Source organism: Anopheles gambiae, chromosome X (genome assembly GCF_943734735.2).
Source record: "Anopheles gambiae chromosome X, idAnoGambNW_F1_1, whole genome shotgun sequence".
Lineage (NCBI taxonomy): Eukaryota > Metazoa > Arthropoda > Insecta > Diptera > Culicidae > Anopheles > Anopheles gambiae.
In genome coordinates this window covers 11735521-11748629 of record NC_064600.1, presented here as the reverse complement: position 1 = coordinate 11748629, position 13109 = coordinate 11735521, and the positions used below count along the sequence as shown (strand labels likewise).

The 13109-nt window shown below is 39.0% G+C and overlaps 2 protein-coding genes across 4 annotated transcripts in view; both read left to right on the top strand.

Annotated features, from left to right (window-relative positions):
* The first annotated feature begins 2362 nt into the window (after window positions 1–2362).
* Window positions 2363–7040, top strand: LOC133393699 (uncharacterized). Its single transcript, XM_061660012.1, has 2 exons — window positions 2363–3608; window positions 3688–7040. Exons 1-2 carry the CDS (start codon window positions 2654–2656, stop codon window positions 3690–3692), a joined length of 960 nt encoding a protein of 319 aa, XP_061515996.1. The 5' UTR covers window positions 2363–2653; the 3' UTR covers window positions 3693–7040.
* A 708-nt stretch (window positions 7041–7748) lies between these two features.
* Window positions 7749–13109, top strand: part of LOC1272435 (ribonuclease P protein subunit p40) — a 41602-nt gene continuing 36241 nt past the window's right edge. Inside the window, exons 1-4 of one of the 3 annotated variants that reach the window (XM_061650728.1) lie at window positions 7749–8002; window positions 8071–8221; window positions 8307–8468; window positions 8916–9398. In XM_061650728.1, coding sequence (XP_061506712.1) covers window positions 7871–8002; window positions 8071–8221; window positions 8307–8468; window positions 8916–9398 — 928 coding nt within the window. In that variant the 5' untranslated portion in view covers window positions 7749–7870. Of the gene's footprint in view, window positions 8003–8070; window positions 8222–8306; window positions 8469–8915; window positions 9802–13109 lie in introns of those variants that run through there. The other 2 variants (XM_311176.5, XR_009765457.1) reach the window with 2 other exon arrangements.

Below are 13109 nucleotides of genomic sequence, written 5' to 3'. Positions count from 1 at the left end.
GCCTTGAGTGTAATTGTGGCATCACGGTGTTGATTTGATACAACAACATGTTGGGACTTTAGTTGCTCCCAGACAATTTGGCTGATTAAGTTGTATTTTGATCCCGAATCGATCATAGCGTTTATAGGGATACCACCTATTTTACAACACATTTCGCTGCTGTTATCATATGGCGTGAGATGGAAGACGTATTCCGTGGTATTGTTATCAATATGTTTCACTGTGTCATGTTTGTACTCTCTATTTCCAGCTTCTGTTGCCTCTCGTCGATATTTCTTGGTACCCTTGAAAGTCCTTTGTTCTGGGTTTTTAGTGCGACACCTCTTAGCGAAATGATTCATGCCGCCGCATTTACTACAAGTTTTTCCTTTGGCTGGGCATTTCTCGTCTTTGGCAAGATGTCCCATATACCCACAACGATGGCATTGCATTTGATTTGTTTCAGCAAAGATTCTCTTTTTATGAACAGAATACCCATCAATTTTATTAACATCGTCAACTTGATGCTGACTTCCTATGAACGATTTTTCTTGATGAGCAACTGTTTCAAGAATTTTTGCTACACTCAATATTTTATCGAGATTAGCGTCGCCTAGTCTCAATAACTCTCTACGCAATGCAGCTGACTGACAGTTTTCAATAATCTGATCTCTAATATTTTCTTCTGTCTTGTCGCCATAGCCGCATCTTTCTGCTTGTATGCGTAATTTCACTATAAAAGTGTCAAAATTCTCTCCTGGTTGTTGTTTAATTTGCCGCAATAGGTGTCGTTCATAGGTGGGGTTTTGTCTCGGCAAGAAGAAATTATTTAATTTTGCTACGGCCTCTTCGTAGCTGTTCATATTGGGGGTATATTGTTCAATATTTGAAAGAGGTCCTCGTTTCTCAATGCTTGGTAGTTCTGGCAGAGTTTCATAAATTTGTTGGACCTTTGGTCCCACAAAATGCAATAGTAGGTCTTTCTTCCACTCCTCATCATCAATTCGAGATGCTCGAAGCATGATTTCGAAAGATTTAATCCATTTTTTCCACTCATTTCCAAGGTTTTCTCGGTGACCCTCATAATTAAACGGTTGAGGCGTCAGCCCTGGGAAACGAAATAGATCTGTAAAAATAATACAACAGAATTTAGTCATTCAGAAGAAATCAGACGTGTGCGTCTGTGAAATTCATGTAAATAGTCAAAATACATTAGGATTGTGTTTATTCACACATCCAAACATGCAGCTCTGCATTATGCATTATAAGTTTGACAACACTGCATCACACTAAAACTGGTGCAATAACATAATACTTATTGTAGAACACTTGATCTTTCAATCATCTTATTATTATTATTATTATTATTTTATTTTTATTATTCAGCGTTTAAGCAATTTTCAGGAAAAATCCCATCACGCACATTTGATTGATTTGCTTTTTTTATAATTCACATGTCTTTCCGTTTTTCTGCGTTTCATCCTCCATTTTGATAAAGACGCGCACTCATACATAAGCCATCCTTGCATGTATTAATACTCGACTTTGTGCCAAACACTCACATATGGATTCCGCATTGAAGCAATACCTGTTCCGACATGTTTTCCGAGTTCTGCATTCAAGCAAACAAAGGAACAATACTCATTCTTTGTTACACATAGATTCGGCGTTTAAGCGAAACTTGTTTCAACACGTTTACCGTATTCTGCATTAAAGCAAATTAACAAGGGAGCAATATTCATTTTTTTTTTTTTTTAACCACACTTTTCACTTGGATAGTCCTGCATTTAAGCAAATTTTCAATTGGCTTCATTTTTCATCAGCTTTTACGCCAGTCCGAATTGAATCGGGGTTCACTGCATTTAAGCAAATTGCAATACAAATGTACTTTCAATCACATTTTCCTTCTTTCACATTTCCGAAGTAACAAAACGAAGTAAGCTTACCAATTGTATTCATTGTATCTTGCCGTCTGATTTTGTTCCACTGCTAGTTCTCTTTGTTTCTTTTTACTCGTCGCCAAATGTAGTATCGTGATAAAACACGTCTTGACTCCTCGTGGTTCCACATGCGATTGCTCTTTATTGTTAATCCATCTTTCATCTGTCAAGCAACATAACAAGGTTTATATATACAACGTATCTATAAGGTTGCTATACTACAAAAACCAAAAAATGTTTTTGTCAAGAATGTCTTCTTTTTCTTTATATTCAATCAAAATAATCAGAATCATCAATTTGGTACATAATTACTCATGCATTGAATATGGTAAAGCATTGAAGGCTGCTCATGAAAAAATTGGTTGTCATGTATTACCATTTAAAAAAGTAACCGAAACTTAACAATTCCCGTTTCTTCTGGAAAGTAAATAAGACTAGAGCTGTAATAAGCAAGGTTGCTGGCAACACTGGCATATGACAGTTCTGGCTGCTTGGGGAATGATCCAGCAGACGTGCTTGGGAACTAGAGAGCAACAGACGTATCCGTAATAAAGTGTACATAATAAAACTTATTACATGGTGTCAGAAGTGTAAGAACTCTCGGAACCTAAAAGCAAACGGGAAAGTATCGTCCAATATCCGGTAAATCGTGGATTTATTGTCGTTTGCCAGCAGAACAAACGCATATTAAAGTCGCATATTGCGTGTATCAAGAGAAGAAAAGAAGCAGCAAGATGGCGGCAAATTCAGCAGACCGCTTACCAAGAGCGCTGGATTGCTCAGATTTGGCAAAAGAATGGCCAAAATGGAAGCAGCAGTTTCACATCTTTATGATTGCGAATAACAAAATCAACGAGGACGAGCGGAACAAGATCGCGATCTTTTTATGGCTAGTTGGTGATCACGGAGTTGAAATATACAACACATTATTTCCCAGCAACGGAGACATGAAGGCAATGTTCGGTGAAATTGTCGAAAACAATGCAAAAAAAGATGATAAAGGAGATGCTGCTGAAAAAGAAGAAATAGGCAGAACATTGGATGACGTCATTACTGCTTTTGATTCTTACTGTCTTCCAAGAAAAAATTTGGCCATCGAAGCGTTCAAATTCAACCTCATAGAGCAGAATGAAAATCAACCCTTTGCAGAGTTTGAAACGGCACTACGAAAACAAATGGCATTTTGCGAATTTGAGTGTGCAAATTGTCACGCATCCTATGCTGACCGAATGCTTCGTGATCGTATTATAGTCGGCATCCAGAATAAAACGTTGCAGCTAAAATTGTTGGATGCAAAAGACGAGCCGCTTCAAAACGTCGTAGAAATGTGTAAAACGTATGAGGCTGCATCAAAACACAAGCAGTTAATTCAGACCAACGATGTACATCACCTCAATAGTGTAGAAAAAGATGCTGGAAATTGGAAAATAGACATAATTCAGCGTAGTAAACTTCATAAGGCAAGCTGCTATAACTGTGGACAACCTTTTAACGGGAGTCATCGTCGTTATTGTCCTGCAAAGAATGTGACCTGTAACAATTGCGGAAAGCGGGGACATTTCATGAAATTCTGCAAAGCTCCGAAGATCAACAGCAACAGTGACATCTCACGGGAACCGGTACGAACAACGCATGAAGTGAAGCAAAGGAACGACAAAGATGTAAACATGATCGCGTGGGCTGATTCAGGTAACATTGTTAGAGATGTTTATTGTGAGGGTATGGAAAATAGGGATTCTTATGAATTTCAAAATAATTATTATTGTAGAGTAAACTGTAACGTAGCAACAGTGGGTTCCAATTACAAATGGACTAAACGATACCTAATTCAGGACTGGCCAGTGGAATTTAAGCTTGATACCGGTGCAGATGTCAATTGCATTCCTGTTAGCGTGGTTACCCGTATGAACTTACCGTTGTCGAAAGAGCGTACATTTAATGTTGTGGATTATAATAATAATCGTATAAAAATACACGGTCAGATTCGTCTTACTTGTGTTGACGAGGAAACCAAAAACGCATTATCAGCTAATTTCTTTGTTGTAGATGACAATCTTCAACCAATATTGGGATTACAAACATGTATAGCATTTGGATTGCTGAAACGCTTGAATAGTATAGAATCATCTCAGTCTTTTCCATCAGACAGGAAAACGTTCATTGATTCAAATGCAGATCTATTTGAAGGCCTGGGAAACCTTCCAGGGGAATGCACTATAGCGCTTAAAGAAAACTCCACTCCCTCCTTGCACTACAAAAAGCGCATACCAATTAGCCTGCACTCTCGTTTAAAAGATGAGCTTAAAAATATGGAATCTTTAGGGATTATTAGTTCGGTTGAATACCCTACAGATTGGGTAAACAATATGCAAATTGTCGAAAAACCTAATGGTGCTTTACGTATTTGTCTAGATCCGAAACCATTGAATGAATGTATCAAAAGGGAACATTTTCTTATCCCAAAGTCAGAAGATCTTCTAAGTCGTATGACAGGAAAACAAATATTTACCGTATTAGATCTTAAAAATGGGTTTTGGCAGTTGAAACTAGATAGAAAAAGTTCGGATCTAACCACGTTTATGACACCGTATGGTAGATTCCGTTGGAATCGTGTGCCGTTTGGAATAAGTAGTGCACCAGAAATGTTCCAACAAAGAATGGTAAAAATATTTGGGGATATTCCTGGAGTTGAAGTATATTTTGATGATCTGGCCATTACTGGAAAGGATTTTGAGGAACATGACAAAACTCTATCAATTGTTCTTGAAAGAGCTAGACAAAATAACATAAAATTTAACTCTAGCAAAACCCAATACAGAACTGATGAGATCAAGTTCATGGGTCACATATTATCTGATGGTAAAATAAGACCAGATCAATCTTACATAAATGCAATTGTTGATATGCCCCGACCAAAAAATAAGTCAGAGGTGCTTCGTCTTCTGGGATTGCTAAAATATCTAGGTAAATTTATCCCAAATCTATCCAAACGAACCGCCTTACTGCGACAACTGTCTCGCAATGATGTTGAATGGTCTTGGACCGAGCAACACGAACGTGAGGTTGACGATATATTAGAGACGATTACCAATCAACCTGTGCTAGCAATGTTTGATATTGACAAGCCTATAATAGTTCAAACAGACAGTTCTAAAGATGGCTTAGGGAGTGTTTTAATGCAGAATGGAAAGGCCATAGCATATGCATCTCGCACACTATCCAAAAGTGAACAAAAGTGGGCACAAATAGAAAAAGAACTCTTGGCTATTGTTTTTGCTTGTGAACGATTTCATCACTTTTTATATGGTCACGAATTCACTGTTCAATCGGACCACAAGCCACTAGAAGCTCTAGTTAAACGTGATATTGATGATGTTACTCCCCGTTTGCAACGAATGTTCCTCCATCTATTGAAGTATCCAGGAATGATCATAAAATACACACCTGGTAAGGAATTACTTATAGCTGACTGTCTCTCACGAGCAGCACTGCCAGACAATAAAGACTTTAGCAACGAGCTATCGGGGATAATTCATGCAATATCCAATAAAGCATGCTTATCGACTGATAATTATAATTACTATGTAGGTAAACTCAATGATGATGAAAGATACAAACAAATTGTCAATTATGTCAAACAGGGCTGGCCGTCATATCATCAACTAGATTCATTAGGACAATTGTTTTATAAGCATCGACACTTGCTTCATTTTGAAAATGGATTGTTGTTCAAAGAGCATCGATTGGTTGTTCCTACTCTCATGCAACCAACTATTTCCAAATGGTTGCATGCTCCTCATCTAGGCATAGAAAAAACTCTCGCAAGAGCCAGGTCCCAGTTTTTTTTGGCCCGGTATGTCGAATGACATCACTGAACTTGTTAAAGCATGCCAGGTTTGCGAAAAGTTTACACGTAACCAACAAAAAGAACCCCTTTTACAAGACACACCTCCTAGTTATCCATTTGAGAGAGTGGGTATAGATTTATATGAATACGCAGGGAATGACCATATCGTAATTATAGATGCATATTCAGGGTATCTTATTTCTAAGCAGTTAAATGAAAAATCAATAAGATGTGTCCTGGAAGTCTTAGATCGCGTGTTTTGTGAATATGGGTATCCCACGCAAATCAGGTGTGACAATGTTCCATTCAATTCTACTGCATTTGTAACGTATAGCAATGATACAAATATTAACATATCATTTTCTAGCCCAAGAAACCCTCAAAGTAACGGATTAGCAGAAAAAGGTGTAGCTATTGCTAAAAATATAATCAAACGATGCTATGAAGCTGACGATATCAAATATTTTCAATATCGGCTTCTAGAGTATAACACCACAACAGTAGCGACAATGGGTCTTTCTCCAGCACAATTATTCTTTGGTCGCCAGCTTAAGTCTCGCTTACCCACAAATAGTGCGTTGTTACATCGCAATTGCATTGATGAAAAACTCATCGAAAGGAAAATATTTTCCAAGCGACAACATCAAAAGAAATTCTATGATCGAGCTTCAAAACCATTGCCAGTCCTGAACATAGGAGATAGAGTGAATTTCAAAAAGACAGGAAAAGAATGGAATAATGGTAAAATCGTTCGTCAGGTAAACAGTAGATCGTACATAGTTCAAGACAATTTTGGAAATCATTTTCGACGGAATAGAAGATTTCTGGTGAAAACTGCAAATATGATCCCAAATAGCAATGACATATTCTATCAAAAAGATGAGATTCATGTAGGTTTACCCATAAGTATGGCCGCATGTCACGTTGAAAATAGATATCAGCCAACTGAAAGCATAGAAACACAAGATACCGAGGCATTGGAAAATCAATCAAACGAAACAGTTACAGGGACAGAATCTGATTATGACACGTGTTGTACAGCGAGTGATTCAGAATCAACATTAAATGAAGACCTTGAAAATAACGAATCTCAATCAGATGGGTCAGTTACAGATAACCTATACAAAACTCGAAGTGGACGCGTCGTTCGTGCTCCAAGAATATTTGATGTTTAGTTAGTATAGATTCATATTGATAGGATTAGACTAAGTGCATTAGGATAATTAGCTTTAATAATAAGTTTGTAAATATTTGTAAAAAAAAAGAAAAAGAAAGCGTGTAATAAGCAAGGTTGCTGGCAACACTGGCATATGACAGTTCTGGCTGCTTGGGGAATGATCCAGCAGACGTGCTTGGGAACTAGAGAGCAACAGACGTATCCGTAATAAAGTGTACATAATAAAACTTATTACAAGAGCCTTTATCTTTAAACCAAATTTTAAATTTTAATATTAATTACATCAAAAGTTATCAAAGTTTTAAAATTAAAAGCTATCACTTCCTATACAAAATGTATGGGATTCCCGGTTATGCCGATTTTAGAGATAAGGGATACCAAAAGAAAATATTAAAAACATATTTAGGATTTTTTGAAAAATAAGTTTATCATGTGCCCTTTATTAAAATTAATTTTGCTAATGATACGTTAAAAAGATTAAGTAGCTACCATTTTTAACTAAAAAGTTATTCAAGTTTGAAAATTAAATAATACCCGCGGGTATCGGGTCGTAGAGTTGAAGGTTATAAAGTGTTTGAGTGGAACTATTTTCCGGTTTAAAAAAAACAAACAACAAATTCATTGCTTTTTGGCTTGATTTCCACATAGAACATCCAAACGCAAAAACTGCACTTTCAAATTAATTTTTATACCGATTTCGGTTCACATTCTGCTCGAATTCGCTATGCGTGATATCTTGCTTATATATCCCTTGTCTTGTACATTTGTATAAGCTTACCTTATCTGTATACACCTTGAGCGAGTTTGGCCAAACTGCTGTCAACAAATGCTATGCTTTCATTTGAGGTTAGCCGGAAAAGCACAACGGCAGCTCGTGGCAGCTGAACAGTTCGAATTTATTTCGTATTGTCTTAGTTTTGGACCAGAATGTTGTGCCCAGAAATATGGAAGTTTCCTACCCCAGCGTGCAAGATTACACACATAGAGAAGCCGAACTGGTGTCAGAAAACGTGCCAGCAGCGAACGGAAATCCTTGCCTTACTACAGCCAATCCGTATGGTAAGAGGCTAACATCAAACCACCCAAGCCCTGTTCGGATCTATATAAAGGTTGTTTCATTGGTTTAGATTTCAGTTGTGATACCTGCGAAAAATCCGAACTGCCTCCGTGAATTGGAAAGCAACCTATCTGTGAACAGCAGCTTACTCTTTCGAGTACGGCAATTGCCCTTGATAGAGTTACTGAAAAATGAGTTCGTGGAGGCATTTGTTAAACGAGGTATTGGATCGAAACGGATGAATTAGGAGCATTTTCGTTAGAAAACAGTTGAATCGACCCAATGGTAAAATCATTTTTCTTATAGGCACTTTATATGCGGTTAGCACAAACATCAACTTGGAATCTGGCGGCTGCCTTGTAATTACACCGCAGGGAGAATTGGAAATGAGTCTCAGTCGTGAAACGTATCAGATGGTGAAAGGCAATCTTGATGGTAGTGTTATTTCGAAAAGAGGAGATATGGTCGGTAAGTATGTTTTGTTTGGTATTTTAGTTACAATTCTACCATAAATCTGTTGTGTTCTTGTAATATTGCTATTTCGCGAATTAGTCGCTACTATACAGATTTATTTATTTAAATTTCGAGCCGAGAAATTCGGATCGATGTGTGTGTGCTTAAACATTAGTAAATAAAATCCATCCAGACACGACTATCTCCAAACCAAATCTCGAAGATGATAATTGCGGCAATACAATTTTTTGAATGATTTTGTCAACAGAACAAGTAGACGATGTCACGAGTAAAGCTCTACTGCTTGATGCGCTTTTATGGAAATCACATAATTACTTTTAAAAGTATATAAAACAATTATTCCTCATAACTACTGGGCCCCGCCCAAATAGCGGTGCACATTGATGCAAGCGAAACAGCTGAAAAAGAATGATATTTCTTTCGATGTTTTTTTTTTTACAGTAATCAAGTTGGATTTGAAGTCACCAAAATGTAGAGAGCAGCTGGGGCATGTCAACCTTGCGTTCGATATAACGCTACGATGGATTCCTCCGAAAAGTACGACTACCAAGGAGAACAACGTACCCGATCCTCAAGTGCACGGTAGCTCGATTGCCGAATATCTGCGAGTAGTGTGCCGACTGCAGGTTGAAAATGTGCCCGATGGTTATAAAAAGATAACACGAACCGAGGAATGTATTCCCCTGATCGATACCAGCAACCCATTTAAGGACGGTGAGCAAGCATACATCAGGCAAGACCAACTGCTAGAGTACATAGGTGTACTTGCACTGGACTGTAACTCGGCTCCGATCGAATATGTTAGTAGTTACAGGCTCGACGAGTGCAAGAAAAAAACAGACACCGTTACAATATTGCATCGCCAGGGTGTGATAACGCCGGAGGAGGCAGACGGCAGTATCATGCGGTTAGTGGAGTTGGTTGGTGAGTGTGATACTATTCCGTGGGTGGGAATGCATTTTCAAGGCTTCTCCCATACACCAGTGGACCTTATCTATCGCGGTGATCAGGGAGTGTGTTTGAATCAAGACAGTGCTTATACGATGGTGATTACGAAACAAAGCATATTTTGGAGCAAATGTATATGATACAGTACGTTTCTGAGTTGCGCGATTTTCCAAATTTGACTGATCAATTGTCAAATCAGTACAATTTGCTTCAAGAATTGTCCAATGGAGTGCAAAAAATTACATTTTAGCTAGAAAATTAAATTCGCTTAAAATTCGCTTACACGAATCGTGATATTTAAATGATAAAGTGTATAATAGTACTGATTTCAAACCAAATATAAAGAGCAATCGAATGTATTTTAGCTGAAAACGTAAAATTCGACACACGTCTGTTACGCGGATTCCTTGTCCTGGCTGTTTTGTGTCTAACTAAGCCTGAGCATGCCTAATTCTATCTAATTGCTGAATTGCTAAAGATGCCGAAAGGCGACTGCGATCGTGCGATCGTTTTGGTTCTCACGGCAGCTCGGTCACGTTGGTACCACGCATGCCCTGGTGTCTCGTTCCGTACGCTGCAGTCCGGTGTCATCCGATGCTCCGCACGCCGTGTTGTCTGCGCACTGCATTCCAGTGTCATCCGATGCTCTGCAATGCATGCTGGATTCGTCTGGCTGGCAGTCTGGGTGCTAACTGGCGGTGCATCTTGTCCAACAAAGTGACTGTTTATATTTTCTTCTTCTACGAAGTAGCCGTATAGTCTTTCTTATGGTATGATTGTTCTTTATCTGTAATTTGCAAATAGGCATCATTTGATAGTCTATTCTCCGAGATATGCTGTGTTCGAGTGTGCGAGAGTTGGTGACAAAGTTTCGTAGAAAAAAAAAATGGCAGAGTTACAATAGCAGTGTAACCAAACCGCAAACCTGCAAACCGCTGCTATTGTTTTAGAAGCCGTTTCTACATTTTTGAACCTATCCAAATAGTCATCAACATAATGATGTTAATAATAGCGAATAATAGAAGCTAAAAATTATTGTTTTAAGCAGGTTCTGTATCTGCGAATTCCAAGGGGTGAATTTAAGGAGATTCCTTCATTCATTGTTGCTGCATCGCAAACCAATCTTGGTTTTGGATGAGGTTTATTGTAGTTTACTACCGAAAAGTGTGGTATATAATAAATATTTTCGTTTAATTCAAGAGGGTCTTTCGGAGTTGCTTTCCGAGCATAGCTTTTTTGAATGTAGGATTTTTTTTTCATTATCATACCATGCTTTAAGTGCATCGTTTTTCTTCATTTATGCTTCTTGACTTTTTAATCGTCGTAGAGCTTGTCCGTAACTGTTAGGAAGGGTTGGAATATTAGTTTTCCATAATAACCCGATCTCGTATCGTTTTTTTGAGCGTATCGCGCATTACTTTTAAAGCACGATCGTTTTTATTGGACATACAGGGTTTCCCACGATTTATTGGTTGGTTCCCATCAATTTTTGTTGGGTTCCCATATTTTTTTTGGTGCGTTCCCACGATGTTGGTCGTTTCCCTGAATTTTTTGGTCCAATTTTATTGATATCCAATTGGACGATACCAATAAATTATGGGAACGAACCAAAAATCTATGGGATCTATCTATCTAACCTGGTCCAGTAGGGGGCATTCGCAATTAGTCGCAAAAATCGGTTCAACCCTATTTGAACCCTGCGGATGTTGGTTGGGGCGCTACTTTTCCAAACCAAGATACTGTAAGTTGCCATGGGAAGAACTATTTGTTTATAGATCGCAATCTTGTTCTTGTAGCAAAGGCGAGAGCCGCGATTCACCTGGGGATACCATTTTTTAAGCAGGACATTGATCCGAGTTGCCAGCTCTCGGGTATGGTGATGGTATAGCAGCTTGTTATCCATGATTAGACCCAGACACTACCCTTGACAACCAGGGGATTGTTGTTCCTCCCGTAGTCAGCTGGTAGCCAATAGGGTTTAGTAGCTGGTGCCTTAGCCGATGTGGGACAATCACGACAATTCTCCAATCAGCAGCATAGCCTTGTAGTATGTCTAAGCAGCGCTGAGCGCCGCGTCTGAGTTCTGCTGGTGTTCTGCCGTTAGTAGCGATCGCCGTGTCGTCTGCAAACAAAAACAACTGGGCACCGCTAGGAAGAGCAGGAAGGTCCGCCGTGAACAGCAGATACAGAAGTGGGCCCAGAACGCTGCCCTGGGGTATGCCCGCAGGTACATTTGGTTCAGGATTTGCACCTGCGGATCACCCGAATTTTGTAACACTTTCGACTGCTTTTTACCCATCGATAATATTGGTCCGATCTTGGGTCTGCAATGCGTTTTGCGGTGACTCACTAAAACTAAGTGTCACTAGGGATTGATCCTCCCAACACTGGCAGTTTACTTTATCACTTTTTTGTCCCACTGTCACGGACGCCATGTGGTAAATAAACCGTATATACATTTGTGATATCCAACAACAAACCGAACTCGTTGAAATGTAAGCTTTTTTGAATGATAGAGCAAAGCAGCCGGTTCAAGGTTGCTTCCACTCTTTTGTTTTGCTGGATGGTGTTTTGCAGTCGTATCAGTTGGTGTGTTGTAGAGTGCCCGGGCCGAAATCCAAACTGTTCTGCCGGAATAATTTGTAGATCGTTAACCGAATTTCTTAGTGTTGACGGCGGAACTCGGGTCAGGCCACGCGAAGGAAAGGCCTTCAGTGTCCTAAGTTCCTACCGAAAACAAATGTATATAAAAGATGGGTTTCTGCCCGAAAGGAGTTACCATAATAAATTGTACATTAAACTTTCGGCTAGTGTTCGCGGTTCGTGGGAACCTATGCTTCGAAAGTGGCACAATTCATTCAATAACTTTTCGGATGGGGGCAGAGGGACCCGGATGAGACCTAAAGCAAAAACCTAGGAAAGGTCAAGACGTTCAAAAAAAAATCGAGACGTTTTCCGTTCAGTTTCTAAATTAGATCTGACGTTTATTTGACAAAATTGGTTGTTATATACTAACATTTTTGATGGTGTTAAACGTGTCCGTACACGTTGTTTAATTGTATTGGTGCCAGTGTGCTTTATGTTTTCGTATGGTGTTTTGTTTATACTTCAATTCCACGCATTCTAGATTGATCCTAAACTAACTTGAAATTTTATGACCTCCTCGTTTTGGGTAGATAACTGAAAGAATTCGTTACATGCACATATGCATGTTTTTCGTCCTTCATGCATTTTTCTCCTAATTTCTGTCTGCCTACCGGATGCACCAGCTCTAAAATATTTTTATTACCCTACACGTTGTTCGAGTGGCTTATGCTTATCGATGAGCTCAAGAAACGGGCCGTTCCCAAATTGTATGTTTATTTAGGCCAGCGATCTCGTTCTCATACGATAAGTTACAATAGCTTCGAATTTTTACCCATGCTTAGCCGTTGCAAATGAAATATTGCGTTGCAATTTAAATCTCCTCAACTCAGCCGTTGCAATTTAAAAATCGCCTCAAACCTACCCGTTGCTACCGCAACACTTAGTCTACAATATCTTTTTTTTTCGAATAATTTGCTGAAGGCACTTAGCAAGGTTATCGGTTATCGGTTATCGATAGCTGGATGGAAGGGTGGGATCCTTTCCGGGCTTCAGGATTGGGATCACCTTAGAGCTCTTCCAGGCTTGCGGGAAGATGTTGAG

Excerpts from the sequence above, each read along its gene's own strand:
- LOC133393699 (XM_061660012.1), top strand. The coding sequence starts at position 2,654 with ATGGCGGCAAATTCAGCAGACCGCTTACCAAGAGCGCTGGATTGCTCA.